Source organism: Oscarella lobularis, chromosome 7, assembly GCF_947507565.1.
Source record: "Oscarella lobularis chromosome 7, ooOscLobu1.1, whole genome shotgun sequence".
Taxonomy (NCBI): Eukaryota; Metazoa; Porifera; class Homoscleromorpha; order Homosclerophorida; family Oscarellidae; genus Oscarella; species Oscarella lobularis.
Genome location: NC_089181.1, coordinates 486339 through 503678, shown reverse-complemented (window position 1 = coordinate 503678; position 17340 = coordinate 486339). Strand labels below are relative to the sequence as shown.

The window sequence follows — 17340 nt, the reverse complement described above, 5'->3', positions numbered from 1 at the left end:
GTGTACAAGCCTGATCACATGAGCATCTAATGCAGCCCAGCAAATCAACATATCAATCAATCCATATAAAAAATACGGAATGCCAGCGCAGCGCAAATCAGCTTACGTTCATTTTAATTTTTAATTCAACGTTCCGAATTTGAGCACTGACGAATCTTTCGGTATCAATATTCGATCGTGAATGTCCTCGAGACGTTCGACGACTTGTCGAAAGGCGAGACGCTGGTCTGGCTCCGCGTTCCAGCAATCCACCATCAAAGAGACGTAGTCGACGGGAACGTGTGCATCCGACAGAGCGGTCGGCCGAGTGCCGGCGAAAACGGCATCGACGAATTCAAATTTGGAACGAAAGTTACGATCACGGTACGGCATAGTTCGTTCCCAAATTTCCCACAGCACAATGCCGAAACTAAAATACGATATTGTATATAAATTAAATACGCGCATAAACTCACCTGTAAACGTCGACGGCCGTGCCGTACGACCCGTTTCGAAGCAGCTCCGGAGCGCTCCAAAGAAGCGTTCCAACGCCGACTGTCAGCCCGTAGTCCGCCTGCAAAAGAGGAGACGTGTCGGATAATGGGCCCTCGCCGCTTTCTTCCGTCTCCTGGCGCGCTCCTTCGGCTCTGACGAGCCTCGCCGAGCCAAAATCGGCGACTTTGATCACCCAACGTTCGCTGACGAGGAGATTTGTGCTCTTCAAATCGCGATGGATTCGAGGCGGTTGGAGGCTGTGGAGAAATCGCATTCCTTTGGCGGCGTCCAAAGCGAATCGAAGCTTTTGAGACGAACTCAAAGCGACGGTGCCGTCGCGCAGAATGCTCATCAGCGATCCTCTCGACATGTACTCGACGACGAGAAAAGGCGAATTGTCCGGAAAAGTACCGCCGCCGAAAAAGTAGACAATATTCGGATGACGAATGGCTCGCATGACTTCGATCTCGCGCTGGAATTCCAACACGGTGCGTCGATCCATTTGAAAGCATCGAAGCTTTTTCAACGCCACCGTCATCTCGCGATACTCGGCCTTATACACTTCGCCGTATCCGCCCGGCGTGTCCACGTCGATTCGGCCCTTGAGCGCGATCTCGCGAGCGTTGATGTTCCACGCGTCCTTGATCTCCGCCAGTTCTTTCGTCTTCGCGAGCAACTGCTTCTCGCTCGCCGTCTTCATGCGACTCGTCCGACTCAGACGAACGGAAACGACGACGAGAAGAACGACGAGCATCGTCGCGCCGATCGCGACGCCGCCGACGATGATGGCCGTCGGCAGGGTGCACGTACCGTTCCCGTTCGCGCCGTAGCCCCAACTGCAGCGACACTGTCGCGCCTCGGCGAACGCTCCCTTCGCGAGAAGATTCGCCGAGACGCTGCAATCGCCGTGAACGCAGTACGAGACGCCGTCGTCGCATTCCGTGCAATTTCCCGCGTTCGTCGATCCGACGTTAGGCGACCAGAATCCTCTCGGACACGTCATACACGGGCCGTATTCGCCCGTCGACGAATACGTTCCCGCCGGACAATAATCGCACGTCGCCTGAGCGAAATTCGCCCTAGACGCGTTCGTTCCGGGAGGACAAGCGACTTTGATCACGTAGAACTCCGTCTCTTCGGTCGACGCCGACATCGTTTCGCCCCAGTAGAGCGCCGTGACGCTCAGCGCGACGACGTACTCGCGACCGGTCGAATTCGTCCAGACGCTCAAGTCGGCGATGCGACGCGTGAGATAAGGCATTCGACTCTCGCTCAGCGTCATCCATCGATCGGTCGTCACGTCGTACGACCAAACGCCGTAGACGGTCTCGATTTCCGATTGCGAGCACGAATACGCCGTGCACAATCCACTCGTCGTGCGTCGTCGACACGACGCGGTGACGCATCCGCCGGCGAGAAGCATTTTCGTGCCGAAAGCGACGGCCGAATGAAAGCATCGTCGACCGGGCGACGCCGAGGATCCGCTGACGGCGGAAAACTGCTGTTTGTCGACGTCGTACGTCCACATGTCGTCGAGGCAGGGTACAGGGGTTTGATTCAAAACGCTGCTTACGCCGCCGTATATCAGCACGCGTGATAGATGATCGAAAACGGCGGCTGAGTGTCCGTAACGCGGGTTGGGAACGAGCGACGATGGAGTGACGTTTTCCCACGCGACGTCAACGCGTCGACCTTCGTCGAGAATCGAAACGGTGCACTTCCACATGTCGCCTAAGACGGCGGCGTCGAGCGCAACCGAGTCGATGCCGCCGTAGACGAGAATTGACCGAGAAGATATCGGCACGGCGGAATGGAAAAAACGTCGTCCCGGTCCCTTTTCGCCGTCGCTGCTATTGATCCACAAGTTCGAACGCACTTGGTACACCCAAGTTTTGTCTGAGACGACAATCAGATCACCGCTTTTTGCGTAGTTCAACCGATATCCGCCGTAGACGACGAGTAGCCCGTTTGGCAAGCCGATCACAGTGTGATGAAATAACTGAGGAGGATAGCCGGCGCATCCCAAGCGAAACCACGTCATCGTCGTCGTATTCAGCATCCACAGTTGTCCGGCCAACGAACCGTCGTCGCTGATCACCTGACCTTTAATTTGCGAAGGACCCCCGCTGAAGACGTATGCCAAGACGTCGCCGTCAACGATCGTTCGAGCCAATTTGGACATTCCGTAGCTGAAGTATTCGTCGCCGTCATAGGCGAGCGTATCCGGAAAGGACTTGGGATTGGCGAGACGTTCCCAGAACCACACTCGAGGTTCGAGTGCCGTCAAATGCCAGAGATTGTAGTCGTTGGGTCCGGATAGAATCAAGGCGCTTCCGTTGACCATGGCGCCGGAGACGCGATTTTCGGAGAAGGCGATTTCGCACGGCGGTGCGGCACTCGTGTGTTCGTCGTACGCAATCAGAGGTGTAATCCACGTGCCGTTCGACTCGAGTTCAAAGGCAATCGGCGACGGAGTGGCCGTGCCAATCACGTAGAGCAGCGACTTGACGCCGTCGACGGGATTTACGCTATCGAGAACAAATCCCAACGATCTACTGCACTGTTTGACGTCATCGGGAACTTGAGAACTCAGTATAGTCCACGTGTTCGTCGCCAATGAATATTGCCACAGGTGCTCGCTTATGACGTAGAGAAGTGACTGATTCAGATTGGCTGCAGATGCTGCGTAGCACGGCGGCGTCGACGGCTCGGATTTTTCCTCGAGCTGAATCCACGCGTATCGACGCCCGTCTTCGATGCACCTCATTTCCCATAGGCCATCGATTGGCTTATCCGCCTTTGTACAGCCTCCGTAGACGAGCATGGATTCCTTACATCGACACGTGGTGTTCGTCTGACGAACGACGACGGCACTGTGACCTTTCCGCGGCGCGATCGCGTTCCCTGTGACGTCAGGTTGGCGCCACGTCAAGTTTCCCGCGTCGAATAGCCACACTTGATTGGTCGTCGCGTCCGCGTCGCTTCCGCCGAAGAGAATCCCGTATGCGTCGCATAGGGCAACGAGCGAGCTTCCCTGCGCGGGAGGCGGGCGCGTCGCGTCGCCGATGGCGGCGGCGACGAAAAACGAATTCACGTTCACTTGATAGATCCACGTTATCGAGCCGTTCGACGCGCGAGAGGCGAAGAATAGAATTTGGTGGCCTTTTTCGCTCGGAAGCGCGAGCGTCGTCGCGACGATGTCGCTCGCTTCGCCGGCGTCGAGCGTCGGCATGTTTTTGTCGAAAGGCCATGCGGTGAACGAGTTCCACTCGTTCGGAGAGCTGATTCGAAAATTCCAGAGCTCGTTTGCAGTGATCTGCACGAGAAGAGGGAGGAGGAGGAGAACGGCCGCCTCCATTTCGGGTCACGAGAATGACATACGGGGAATTAATCGATTAACCTTCGACGCCACTACACTCCCAGTTCGTCATCCACCAAGTTTCTCGATCGTATCGCTCTGTAGAATGAAAAAGCGTCTTCGTTAGGTGAGTTCGGTACATTTCGGTCGCCTAGCGTCGCCCGTAGGCTTCGCACTTCCTTATATCGTTTACCAAACCCACCCCGATTGCTTCGCTGACCGCCCTTTTGTTCGCTCTTTGCTACGTAACTAGCGTTAGAAATCGTTTTGGTTCATGCGATTCGGCCTATATAATTCTCTCTCACCTCCTTGGCTCACTTGACCCCGCACGATAGAGGTGTCAAGCCCCAAAAGAATCCGAATCGTTTTCCCCTTCGGAATCGAAGTCGCGGTCGATGACACGCGCTTCGAAAAGTTTCATCGACAGTTTCGCTTACATTTGCGCAAAGGAAACAAACCTTAGAAACGGTAGAACGAACGTTTGCATTTCTTTCCGGTTTCGCGCCCCGCTTCACTGTTTGCGAGTGAGAAAACTAGCAGGATGTAGCGATTTCGTCCGGGTGGGAAGGCAAGCTGTATGCTGTAACAACGCTTCCTGCCTACCCAACGAGTGCGTCGACTTGCGGTGACTTCTTCCGGTAACTCCCTTCCTCCACCGCCCTACATTCAAATAAACTCCGAGCTCCCACCCATAGAAGCCTACCGCCTAGAATCATATGGGTTAGATCCTGTTTCTCCACATACATTTGCTCGTAGGGAAGAAACAGGAGCTTTTTTCAGGAAGCAAACCGTGACCTCTAGTTGGATATCCCTTAGGACATCAAACCTAATTTTCCCCCGCATGCGTTATTAATCAACAGGACTTTTCTCTCTCCACACCTGTTAGGCCTAAAGGATATTTCCCCGATGTACGTCGTCCTACTGGGTCTCCTGTGCGGCATTGCCGCCGCCGTCATCATCCTTCTCGTCGTCTGCCTGTGCCATCGATGCGGACTCCTCGACTCGTGCATACGCTCAACCAAACCCGATTCCGACTATCCCATCATCGGGTTTCCGTCTCCGGACGCGCTCTCCGGTCGAACGGAGTACGTCCAACCGTCGTTCACCGACGACGGCGATCTCGACCCGCGACCGGGTCGACGCGCTCCGCCGCCCGTCGCCGCCGCCGAAATACCCGGATCTGCTGTCGACGCCGCCGTCCTGCGCGAACGACTCGCACGACTCGCCTACGACAGCGGCGACGAATCGCCCATGCCGCTCGGACAACTCGATTTCAGCGTCGGTTACGATTCCGACGCTATGGCGTTGGCCGGCGTCGTCATGGGCGCGACGCAATTGCCGATCGTTCGCGGACGCGCGCCGACGACGTTCGTTCATGTCACCCTGTTGCCCGGGCAACACTATCGGTACAAGACGTCGACGAAACGCGAGGAGACGAATCCGCGTTTCGACGAAGCCTTTCGATTTGGGGTCGTCGATTTGGACGAGTTGATTGGGAGCGGATTGCTGCAGTTTCGGCTCTATCATAGCGATTGGCTGCGAAAGGAGGAGCTCATTGGCTGGTATGACGTTAACTTGGGAGACTACGGAAAGGCGAGACTGTGTAGCGGTGTGCGCGAGAGTTGCCCGCTGAACAGTCCGGCTATTTTGGTAAATAACGAACTGCATCAGCTTTTGCTTTTACCTTATTCTTTTTCTAGCGTAAGGTGTCGTCCCTGTCCAGTCAGTCTTCCTATAGTGAGACTCCTCTGTCTGGTGGAAGTGCTCCTCATTCGGCGCGCATCGTCGGGGAAACGCCCGAGATGTTGCGACGACAACTCGGCTTCGTTTCCATCGAGAAGTCGATCGATTCGCATCATCACAGCGACGGAACGCTGAGCGAATCGGATTTGAGCGAGGGGCATTTTCAGGCGTCGCCGAAACGGTCGTCGCAACGGCGATCGCGGAAAATCAGCGCGAGAATGGGAGGCGGCATGATTCAGCTTTCGATTAGCTACAGTGAGGAGAACGCCCGTCTTTTGGTCATTGTTCTGAAAGCGAAAGATTTGCCTATGAGGAAAGGTGGCCAGGCTCCAGGTAAGAGAACCGGCGTTTATACGATATTTTACCTGAATTTTTCTTTTTAGATGTGTTTGCTCGGTTGCATCTCTATAGCAATCTCGATCGAAGAAAGCACTCAAAGAAATCGACGAGTGTGAAGAAAACGAATCCGGATCCCGTTTTCAACGAGTCGTTTAGTCTCCACTGTGCCACCAGCGATCTCGACCACGTGACGCTCGTCGTATCCGTCATGGATCGAGATAGCAGTGGGGAAAGCGTTCTGCTTGGACGAGTCAATCTCGGCGTGGAAGCGTCGGGAGAACGCGAGGCTCGACACTGGTTGGACGTCGTTTCCCAAGAAACGGCGGGTAGAAACATCACGGCCTGGCATGCCTTGAAAAAATAGGACACTACATAAGTCATATGTAGTGTATTATTAATATATATATACATATCTTTAAACGACCAGGTGCTGACGTTTTGAAACGAATCGTGACGTCATTTCCTTTATTTCAAAACAGATCACGTGTCTTCCGGGTGAGAGCATTTCCAATACGGAAGTAGTCGGGTCTAATTTCATTTCTAGTCTTACCCGTCTCTGGGCGACCCCCCGACGACTTCGTCATCGCTTCGTCTCGCTCTCTCGCTTCTATCTTCTTCTAAAGACGTGCGACTTGTCGTTTCTATCGTCGAAATGTCGAAAAACTACGACGTCCTTCTCAAACTGCTTCTCCTCGGCGACAGCGGCGTCGGCAAAACGAGCCTCCTCTGTCGCTACGTCGACGAGGAGGTCCGTTCGACGCACGTCGCTACGATAGGTCTGCGAGAGCGAGAAAAAGAGACGAGAAAACCAGACGAAGGGTGTCGATGTTACTAACACTTCCTTTACTCCGTATAGGAATCGACTTCAAGCTGAAGACGATCGAATTGGGAGGCAAACGGATCCGAATCCAAATATGGTGAGAGCGAGTCAGGTGACCCCCCGGCTCCGTTCGCTTACTTGGCGTGCAATAAAAGGGACACGGCCGGACAGGAACGATTCGAAACGCTCACTAGCCAGTATTATCGTCGCGCGCAGGTGCCTTAGGAGAGACGCGACGCAGATAAGCGAAGAGATAAAAATCGTTTTCTCACTCTGGGCGCAGGGCATCCTGTTGTTATACGACATATCGAGCGACAAATCGTTCAAGAACGTTCGCAAGTGGATATCGAACATATCTGAAGTGCGTGCGCGGAAGAGAGAAAAAAACTAGAATAAATAATCAACGAACTTAACTTTTAGTACGCGGAGTCGAACGTAAAGATGGTTCTTGTGGGAAATAAGTGCGATATCGACGCTGGTCGTCAGGTCACTGCGAAACAAGGCCAACAAGTGGGAGGAGATGGGCTCGATTTTTTTCTTTCCTGACTAAGGTTCAATGTTCTAGCTTGCCTCTGAATATGGAGTCAAGTTTTTGGAGTGTAGTGCCGTGAAAAATCTCAATGTTACCGAGGTGGGATGGCAACACCTATTTCCCATTTCCTTCCTTGAATCTCTTCTTTTTTCTATAATTAGGCGTTCAGAAAACTAGCTGAGGAAGTGGTGGTGGTTCCAAATGAGGCAAGGCCACAGGTGTCACCAATTCGATATTGAAATTCATTTGTTCCTTTACGTAGAATGCAAAAAATCGGACACTAGACAGAAAAGAAAATGAGGCGCCCTCAATTTATCTATCGTCGCAATCGCAAGAAGAAGGAACCTCTGAGAATAAATGCAGTTGCTGACGGAGAGACGAAGGCCTATCCCCACAAGAAACAAAAATAACGAAATAATATTGTGACAAGGCTCCTTTAGCCATGAAATTAGCTACACAAACCCATGTATTGAAAACGCTAAAATCTTGCTCTTGTGAGCCCCGGGCCCCCTTTGATGATAAGAATCAGCTAAATCCTCAAGAAGAAAAAGAAAATTATGATGATGATGATGGCGAGGGCTCCCTTGGGAACGAAAACGTGTATTTAGTTACACAAACCCCCCTTTTTTTAGTCGAAACGAAAATCGAAATTTTTCGATTCTTTTATCTGTTTCTATTGGTTGGAGTTGGGGCCCCTTCGACGACCGCCGAAGCCGGCGACGACGTTGACGAAACGACGATTGTACTGCATTCGTCTCTTCGCTCGTCCCGTCTTCTTCTTCTTCTTTTCCTGCTTGTCGACTTTCGGCGTTTGGCCGCGAACCTTGCCGGCGCGCGCCAACGATCCGTGTACTTTTCCTGTAAGGCAAATTGATGTGAGGCCCCCTTTGAGGAAACGACGGGGTTTCGGACTCGCCTCCTGGTATTCTGAGCGTGACGTCGACTCCGGCGCTGTTCGATAGTACGCCGCAAAGTAGTTCGTCGTCTTCGAGAGGCCGGCCAGCGTGCGTGAGGAGTAGATCGTCGATTGGAAGATCTTCCGCCGAACCGACGGCGTTCTTGAGATCGGCGACCGTCATCGTGTCGTCCACGTCGACGACGTGGGTCGTTTGGGCATTGACAAAGATTTGCATCGTTCGCGAAGGTTGAGGATGCTGTAGAATGAACTCAATCGAGCAACTTTATAACGGAGTGTTGCACCACCACGTGAAAAGAAACGCATGCGCACTACGTTCATTGGGAACACTATTTATTAGTCAGGACAACACATGCCAATTTTTCGCCAGCGGTATTTTCTCATCTTGCCGTATAACCGAATTGAAAAATGAGAGACATTAGTAACTACCATATATTTTTTTGGTGGATAAATACAAAGAAATATCTTATATATGCTAACACAAACCATAGCATGCATTTGATAACTACTGAAAAACTGCAATAGTCTAGTAAAGTACTACGCTATTACTAGTAGGTGTTTTCAAGAAAGTATCAATAAAAGCTGAGTCAACGAAACCACACGTACGGCAGGCCAAATCTAAACTACAAAATAACTAAAAACAATAACTAGGGGAAAAGCTAGCGCTACACTAACGAGACAAGCTGCGAACAGATAACCCTAACCCCCTAACTTGATAGAGATACTGCAGCTTGCAATCACAAACAGCAAAAGAGAATCTACTATGATTGTCTAACTCCAACAACCGCCGTGGCAATGATAGCACAGATTGTTAGAGAACTCTGAACACCAGCTGTAAACTGATGTTTGCCATCAATTTTGTGAAGTTGGAATCCATCAGCACTTTGCTTGCTCCATTTACTCGAGTGCTCTTCTTTCACAAACGTATCTTCAGAACCAAAGAACGCATCAATGCCACAGGGCACTTGATTTTCTTTAGGGGTATACTCTTTGACTATATCAATTCCTATCTCAAAGCAAGGGAGCCATTTCATGAGCAGAGAGGACGAGGTCGTGTCTAGCTCAAATTCGTTTCTTAGACGAGGAGAGAGAAAGGCCAGATTTTTCACATGATGAAGCATTTCGCGATAAGGCACCTCTTTTCTAAAAACAGCGGCCGGTATTAGGAGCTCCTTTGGGTGAGGATATGGTAGATGAGGCGCGTACCATGCGCCAACAAAAAAGTGATAAATGGATATTTCATGGTTTTGCCAAAGTCTGAGAGCCAATTCGTATGCTATAAGTGCTCCCAGACTGTGACCGTAGAAAGCAATTCGTGACTTTCGTGCAAGTGGCAAAACAACGGTCAGCGCCAGCTCAACGAAACTGTTCAGATCGGATAGGAGTGATTCTTCTTCTTTTCCTTCCCATCCTGGAAATTGCATCACAGAAAGCGCAATGTTGTTCTTATAAAGTTGTGCACTCCAATTAGCGTAGTTGGAAACACCTCCAGCAAGTGGAGGAAAGCATATCAGATGACAGATAGCTTTTTCGCCAGGGTCGCTGGCAGAGTATAACCACTGGTTCGGAGCAGCTGTCTTGCTGGCATTTGTCTCATCAGATTGACTCACGATATCGCTGACGAGGAGGCTGAGAGTACAGTGATCGTCCAAAAGACGAACAGGTGGCACAAACACGTTAAACAACAATCGAATAGTTGTGCTTATTTCTGAAGCCATCAGAGAATCAAAGCCAACGGAAATCAAAGAAGCATCTGAGGGAATTTCTGCTAAGCCGACTTTGTTGCAAACCCAGTCAGAAAGTGTTTCCCTGGCTATGCTTTGTTTCTTCTCAGGCGAAGAGGACGAAAACAAAGTTTCTTTTTCACGATCTAGTGTGAACGCATTTGCAGAGCTCGTCACGCCTTTCAATCGAGAGAAATTCTGTAGACTTGAAATTTGTAGAACGTACTTCGCAGCATCGATTCTCGCTTGAACGCAGAGACTTTGAAAAGAACCTAATAGCATGGTCGAACCCATGCAGTCCAGGGCAACTTTGCTATCAAGAAGGCCAAAGCCTCTCGACTTTAGAAAGTTCATAACTTGGACGTGTTCCTTTAGGTAGCCCGTGTCTTTAATGGGTCCGAATTGCACAGCTGTTGCCGCGAGACCGTTCTTCCTTCTGAACGCAGCAATAGAGTTCAGAATAATGTTCGCAGTACAATAGCTACATTGACCAGAATTTCCGAAAAGTGACACTGAACTGGAAAACAGGACGAAGTAGCGAAGATTCAGGTTATACGCTACTGACTGCTTATGCAACAGCCAAGCGCCGTACGCTTTTGGCAGTAAAACCTTTTCGACACCGTCTCTATTAAGTGAGAGCAGCGTTTCGTCTTTGTAAACGGCAGCGCAGTGAAATATGCCAGCTAGTTCTGTCGATTTGAACGAAACAATTTGATCGAAAGTAGAGCGCACGGCGTCTTCATCGGATACATTAACTAGGTGAATGACAATTTCTGACATTTGCTTGAGAACGTCCAGTCTCTTTTCTTCGTCTCCACAAGGCGCTCTTCGTCCTACAAGATGCAAACGTTTAGCACCGCGATCAACAAGCCATTCAGCTAAAGACAGTCCCAATCCCTTCAGGCCACCCGTAATTAAATAACTCTCGTCCGGATGGGCAAAAAATAGGCATTTTTCAGACATCACCAAATCGAGTTCCTCGGCGATCGTCTTAGTAAAAAAGCTACGCCCAAGCTGATCTGAAAGCGGCAAAGTCGTCAATTCGCTCAACGAGCCACTGGGGACAATCCGTTTCAAAGCCAATGCTTCACCGGCAGGATCGCACATGTGCTGCATAAATCTCGCCAAAGCTCTTTTGAATTGACGTCCGTCAGCTAACTGTCTCGTGCTCGGTAAAGGAATCCACTTGAGGGACGCCCTTACGGCTGTTTCCAGCAAAAAGAGCCGTTGATTACACAGTCGTACAGAATAGATGCAACTGGCAAACAACTTCGCACGACTGAAAAGCAAATCGGCTTCGCTATAGGCAATATCGTCGAGAAGAACAACGACGGTAGCCATCTCCTTTACAGTCGAGAAATTCTTGTCTAAGCAAATCGCGGAAATTGCTTCTTTTTCGTGGTCACCCAGAGCGTCAGAAATCGTTTCTTTGTTGTGCACAACCGTAGCGTTAGCTCCAAGCGAACGCGCTACGTTGTGCACAGATATTGCGTCAGATATTTTATCACCTGCCCACACAAGCACAGTGTCAGTTTCACCAACTGCGTGCACCTCAGTAAGGAGTGCATAAATAATTAAGAATTCCTGCACAAGGTCGTGTAGAGCAGCCTCAGAATGTTTGATTGCTTTCGGTATCCTGACAACGTGGGCATTGGGAACGTGCACAAACTTAGAAACGGATTCCGAAAAACCAATGACGTCATCTTTCACATTGATGTCGTCTGTTCTTGTGGCATTTTCTACAACTCCTGTTATCCAAGCGCAAGGACTGCTGTTTGTATCCGTGTCAACACACGATTTATAGTCTCGTACAAAAGAAAAACTATTTGTACGGACAGAAACAAAGCCAGATTCGGCGAATCTTCTTCTAGAGCAGCTCCTCTTTACTGTCTTTGTCTTGCTGGAGTAGATCAAAGACCAGTCTGAATCAGAGTCAGGTGAGCTAAACGTTTCTCTTTCAGTTTCCACAAGACGAGGAAAAAAAGTGACATAGGATTCGCTCTCAGCGTCAAATCGAATTGCACGCTCGTTCTCTTGTAATTGATTGTCGCAAAAGTGAGTCAAAAACGTTTTTCCAAGATTCTCTTGTGATATTGTACTTGGAAAGTCGACAATTGTAACATTGATGCCAACTTCATACGCAGATGTTAGCAGGTACGCAGCAACCGTGGCTTGACAAGCATTTATGCGGTCAGAAATGTCAACGTCGTAAGCATCTGTGGTAAGAAGCCACACACGCAAGTCTTCTTTAAGCAATAGCTTAAGACCAAATTCATCGCTCAATTTCAGTATGAGTTCTAAAGGTGACAGTGCAACGCTAATAAATTCATCGGCTGTTGCCGTTGCAAACAGGTCGTCATCGCAGCAGTCAAAAACGGGAACACAAATATCGGTTATGTCGCTGCGCGAAGAAATGCGCTGAGCGATTTCTTTATCAGTTGGAAGAACGACTTCTTCTACGGCAAATCCTGCTTGGGCAATTGTTTGCAACAGAGATTGTAAAACAATGCTTTTGCGACGTCTTGAAGAGACGACTAGGACGGTACGATTAGCTTCTATGTCGTCAGGCAGCTGCTTTGTAGCAACAGCAGGGCTCCGTGGAACCCAGTTCAATTTCCAGAAGCACGGACTTGCTTCTGCATCATCTGCTGAAAACGCAAGGGCGCTAAAAGTCAAGCCAGTTAGACGAATAACAATCTCGTGATTGTCAGTTCTGAATGCGGTGACGTCACACCGCTGTCCGTTTGCATTTTGATATTCTTTCAGGTACAACCACAAATCGGATGGAACTTGGTCGTCAAACAACTCAAATTTTTCTACAGATGTTGGAACACGAAGCACTCGCCAGCCTGAATCTTTGTTTACTGTACTTGTTTTCAGCGTCAGCAAAAACAAGTAGCCCTGAAAGCAGCCATCTAAGACGGCGGGATGCACGAAGTAGCGATGCAGGTCGCGACTAATTTCGTTAGGCGCTCTAATACGCAAAAGAATGGCAGTGCTGTCTTCGGACAAGGCTGCAGCTTGACACACCTGAAACGAAGGACCCATCGCAAAGCCCTCTCCAACGGATTCTCCGGATATGACTTCGTACACGTTTGAGACGGTCTTCGAGCACTCTTTGGAACACTGTTCAAAACTGATTGCCGTATTGCTGCTTTGATCACCGCCGCTCCTAAGCGTCATTTTGGCGTGATTCTGCCACTTCAAAGATGCCTCTTGTGGTAATTGAGTAGTCTTATCTTTGCTCTCCGTCTGCTGACCATTTTTCTGACTGTAAACGGTCACTTCATAGTCTTGTCTTCCTATTTTCTCGGCAACAATTCGTACAACCGCAGAACTGTCCGGCGCAAACATGAACTTCTGAAACTTGACGTCTTTTATATAAAAGCTGAAGGCATTATCAAAAAGTTCTTTTCCAGCTTGTATGCAAGTTTCAATGTAGGCTGCTGCAGGAAAAATAACACTGCCTTGTATTACGTGATCCTTAAGCCACGGTAGCGTAGCAGCTGAATATTCACCCGCCCATATAACAGCTCCTTCATCACTCAAGCCTGAAATGTCAGCAAAACTGGTTTGGCGCGTTCCAAGCAGAGGATGATTGCCGTCAAACGGATGATAAAAGATTTCTTTCGCGAGTTTACCACAATCCCAGCATTCCACTCTTTGCCAGGGATAGTGAGGTAGAGAGACAACTTCGTGGTTTTCGGAACGAAACAAGCTGCTAAAATCAATCTTGTGCCCAAGAACATGCAACTTCCCAAGACAACGAAGTATAGACGCAGTTTCGTCAACAGACGGGCTTTCGATGTTTTTCGGTCTTTTCAGAGTCTCTAGAGTGATAGATTTCGACGCACTTCGAGCGTTCACAATGTCTCTTATAATGGGAGTAAGCGCGCAGTGAGCTCCAATTTCAACGAAATGAAAGTCGCCTTTCTCCAATAAAACGTTTACGGCGTCTTCGAAACGAACGGTCTGCCGTATATTAGACCACCAGTAAGCTGAAGTAGCCGCTTCACTGCGAGTAATGTAGTCGCCCATGACGGTTGATACCATATCTACGAGAGGTCTATCAGAGTTTTCGGCGGTGTCAAAAAGTGGAAATCGCGCAAGAAACGTCTCCTTCAGTCGATCTTGCTGAAAACTGTGAAATGCGTTATTGACGCGCAGAAATCTACATTTCATTCCTTTTGCTTCCAAAAGGTTGCACGCCTCTGTGAGAGCATCTTCATCTCCGGAGAGGACCAATTGCTGCGAACTGTTTACAGCAGCTACGTCAAACTTTCCGAAACTGGGCCGTCGTTCTTCTAAATCATTCTCTGCCATGTTGAATTTTTTCCTACTTTCGGAGGCAAATAGATGCCTCGGAAGACTATCTAATACTTGTGCTTTGTTTCCAAGGACGACAAGCATCTTTCCGCAACCACTTGTTTCGCGCAGGAGACTGCCACGAAGGAATATCACAGCTGTCGCTTCCTTTAGACTAAGCAGTCCGGCTGCGTACGCGGCAGCAACTTCGCCAACGCTGTGGCCTAAAATTGTTATAGGTTTAACGCATTCGCGGAGTACCTCGAAAAGAGCCACTTCCAGAGCGAAGATGCACGGTTGAGCAATATCTGCAGTTTTCAAATAAAAACGTACGTTTTTTTCAGCCTGCTCTTTATAGTATCTGACCTGTTTGGTTCACATTAGACTCTTCTCTAGATGACTGCAAAACGGACATCAAGGACCACTTTGCTCCCAGTTCCCGAAGAATCGTATCAATTTTCTGCGACCGCACCTCCATTATTAATTAAATCTTACCAATACAGTACGAATTAAGCTACCTTAATCGTTGAGCGAAATTTTCCGTTTTCTTCGAGCAACTGTCTTCCCATGGCCCACCACTGCGTTCCCATGCCCGAAAAGACAAAGGCAACCGGAGAGGCCGCAGATTCTTCGAAGAAGACGTTTTCTGTCGCTTTACCGATCAGAAAATCCTGAAGACGCTCTTTCGCTTCTTCAACGCCACCTGCTATAAGAGCGAGTCGGCGTCCATGATGCTGAAATCGAACGGCGGCAGTATAGCAAATATTCAAAAAGGCGGAAGCAGAGACATTTTTCGGAAGATCGTCCAGAAATTTTTTCATAGCCTTCGCAGCATCGCTCAAAGCGGCTGAGCTTGAAGCGGACAAAAGTAGCAGATTTACTGCATTATTTGAAGATGCCATGGAGGCGTCTTCAACGTCACGTCTAATGTCATAACGACGTTTCGGAGACTCTTCCAGAATGATGTGAGCGTTGGCGCCACCAAATCCAAAGGAACTGCAGCCAACTAAGGCAGATCCTTTTCGATCGGACGACTCGCGTGAGTTGGGCCAGGGTATGAGCGAAGAGGGAACGACGACGTTCAGCTCAGCAAAATTCACACTTGGATTCGGAGTCTTGAAATTTGCCACAGGAGGAATTTTCTTATGCGTCAGTGTCAAGACCGATTTAATAATTCCAGCCACTCCCGCTGCACCTTCCGTGTGACCAATGTTGGACTTGACGGAACCCAGGTACAAAGGGGTAGAGATCGAACGATTTTTGCCCATAGCGTTGCCTAGGGCCTTGGCTTCGGTCGTGTCACCTACTTTAGTACCAGTCCCATGAGCCTCGACGTAGGTAACCATTTCCGGTTTAACATGAGCATTGCGACAGGCTTTCTCAACGAGTTTCACCTGCGCACTGTAGCTGGGTTGAGCAATGCCCTGCGTCTTGCCGTCGTTACTCAACGCTCCACCTCGAACAATGGCATATATTGGATTATTGTCTTCGAGTGCCTTAGAAAGAGGTTTTATGAGGACGACACCGGCACCTTCGCTTCGCGAATAGCCGTCGGCAGAGGCGTCAAAACTTTTGCATCTTCCGTCGGGTGAGAGCATTTGTGCCTGGCAAAATCCAATGCTCGCTGTCGGTAGGAGTAGAAGATTTGCGCCGCCCGCCACTGCCATCGTGCATTCGCCTCGACGAATGGCTTCGCACGCCTGATGAATAGCGTAGAGCGACGACGAGCACGCCGTGTCAATAGTATAGCTTGGACCGTGAAAGTCGAATTCGTATGAAATGCGATTCGACGGCATGCAAGAATTCGTTCCAGAGTTCGTGTAAGCGTTGATGGACGTAGGTGGCAGCGACAAGAAGACATTGTACTCGTTGCTGGTCACCCCGACGTACACACCCGTGTCGCTATCTCGAACGGAGTCGGGCGGAATGCCGGCATCTTCGAGCGCCTCCCACGTCACTTCCAGTAGCATTCGAATTTGAGGGTCGAGATGATTTGCTTCGGCAAGCGGCATGCGAAAAAACTGGCGGTCAAACGATTTTACAGGATACGTGTCGGGGCTGAGATAGCCGCCTCGTCGATTGTACATCTTGCCTGTCGTTCGGGGCGTTGGGTGGTAGAAGTACGAAACGTCGAAGCGATCTGCGGGCGTTTCGGACGTACAATCGGAACCTTCCGATACGGCTTTCCAAAACTCGTCCGGAGTGGCGATATTGCCGGGATAACGACATCCGATTCCTATTATTGCCGGCGTGTAGTCCGAAGTCATTACGCTGTGCTGCTGTAATTTGGTCGGATCTCTTCACTCGCTCGAACGACAAAAGAAGGAACTGTCGCGAAGGAACTGCCGCGCCCTGCCTTAGCGACAATTCCTTTGCAGTAGCAGTAGCCTATAGGAGTTTGGAGAAGCATTGTATGTGCACAACCAACGCCAGACGCGACGAGCTTCGCTCACGAACTGTCCCGTATGCCACGGTTCCCTGCTTATCTCATCAAGTCAATAATCGGCATAATCTGTAGCACTTATATGATTTCTACAGGACAGCCTCCATTATTCTTCAAATATGAATTGACTAGAGGGCCTTGTTGATTGCAGGTACTAAAGTAGAGATGACAGCCTATAGTTTTGGTGCAATATTTCAAGTCACGTGGACGCGCCTAAGCTCTGCCTCCTTTCTCTTGTGCAAATGGTAACTGTAATAGGTATTATCTAACCTTAGAGAAGAATCAGTGTAGAGCCAAATTATGGAAAAGGCTTTTGAATTTGGACGTGCTCAAGAGGAGAAATAGAGACGGCGTCGCCGCTAGGGATTTTCGAAATTACACATTATTGATCAATACACAATACAATTAATAGCACAATAAAAGTATCGGTTGGACTGGCTAAACCTGTAAAGGCAAAGTTATTTAGTTTCTTCGGAATGATAGATTACGTGCCTTCGTCCAAAAACCGATATTAGGCTGTTTGAATTCCGCTATCGATTAGACCACCGTGCCTTTGTCAGAGCCAACCTCTTCATCTACAAACAATTCAATAGATTATTTAGATTAATTAATTCATTAATTGACTACACACTTGGAGCCATTCGTTTTGAGACGACGAATGACTTCCAGGTATCTTGAACAGAAGA

The 17340-nt window shown here is 49.4% G+C and overlaps 5 protein-coding genes across 10 annotated transcripts; 2 read left to right on the top strand and 3 right to left on the bottom strand.

Moving 5' to 3' along the window:
* Positions 1-3: 3 nt before the first annotated feature.
* Positions 4-5508, bottom strand: LOC136189456 (uncharacterized). Of its 5 annotated transcripts, none has more exons than XM_065977415.1 (5): positions 4712-5508; positions 4138-4492; positions 4035-4081; positions 456-3931; positions 4-409 (listed from the first exon to the last, which is right to left on the bottom strand). In XM_065977415.1, exons 4-5 carry the CDS (start codon positions 3830-3832, stop codon positions 121-123), a joined length of 3666 nt encoding a protein of 1221 aa, XP_065833487.1. In that variant the 5' UTR covers positions 3833-3931; positions 4035-4081; positions 4138-4492; positions 4712-5508; the 3' UTR covers positions 4-120. The 5 variants fall into 5 exon arrangements, with proteins under 5 accessions (XP_065833487.1, XP_065833485.1, XP_065833484.1 ...); XM_065977413.1 differs by lacking the exon at positions 4712-5508 and having other exon boundaries at positions 4138-4237; positions 4291-4492; XM_065977412.1 differs by lacking the exon at positions 4712-5508 and having other exon boundaries at positions 4138-4290; positions 4348-4492.
* LOC136189458 (synaptotagmin-2-like) lies at positions 3857-6340 on the top strand. 2 transcript variants are annotated; one of them, XM_065977419.1, is made up of 4 exons: positions 3857-3959; positions 4719-5482; positions 5533-5908; positions 5959-6340. In XM_065977419.1, exons 2-4 carry the CDS (start codon positions 4739-4741, stop codon positions 6276-6278), a joined length of 1440 nt encoding a protein of 479 aa, XP_065833491.1. In that variant the 5' UTR covers positions 3857-3959; positions 4719-4738; the 3' UTR covers positions 6279-6340. The 2 variants fall into 2 exon arrangements, with proteins under 2 accessions (XP_065833491.1, XP_065833492.1); XM_065977420.1 differs by lacking the exon at positions 3857-3959 and having other exon boundaries at positions 3972-5482.
* A 118-nt stretch (positions 6341-6458) lies between these two features.
* Positions 6459-7755, top strand: LOC136189460 (ras-related protein Rab-15-like). Its single transcript, XM_065977422.1, has 8 exons — positions 6459-6690; positions 6771-6831; positions 6890-6950; positions 7018-7095; positions 7155-7244; positions 7300-7365; positions 7428-7472; positions 7529-7755. Exons 1-8 carry the CDS (start codon positions 6567-6569, stop codon positions 7634-7636), a joined length of 633 nt encoding a protein of 210 aa, XP_065833494.1. The 5' UTR covers positions 6459-6566; the 3' UTR covers positions 7637-7755.
* A 95-nt stretch (positions 7756-7850) lies between these two features.
* Positions 7851-8489, bottom strand: LOC136189462 (ubiquitin-like FUBI-ribosomal protein eS30 fusion protein). Its single transcript, XM_065977423.1, has 2 exons — positions 8183-8489; positions 7851-8124 (listed from the first exon to the last, which is right to left on the bottom strand). Exons 1-2 carry the CDS (start codon positions 8397-8399, stop codon positions 7940-7942), a joined length of 402 nt encoding a protein of 133 aa, XP_065833495.1. The 5' UTR covers positions 8400-8489; the 3' UTR covers positions 7851-7939.
* Positions 8490-8601: 112 nt separating this feature from the next.
* LOC136189455 (mycocerosic acid synthase-like) lies at positions 8602-16653 on the bottom strand. Its single transcript, XM_065977411.1, has 3 exons — positions 14730-16653; positions 14578-14671; positions 8602-14519 (listed from the first exon to the last, which is right to left on the bottom strand). The coding sequence occupies exons 1-3, from the start codon at positions 16476-16478 to the stop codon at positions 8944-8946; spliced, it is 7419 nt and encodes a 2472-aa protein (XP_065833483.1). The 5' UTR covers positions 16479-16653; the 3' UTR covers positions 8602-8943.
* Positions 16654-17340: the final 687 nt, after the last annotated feature.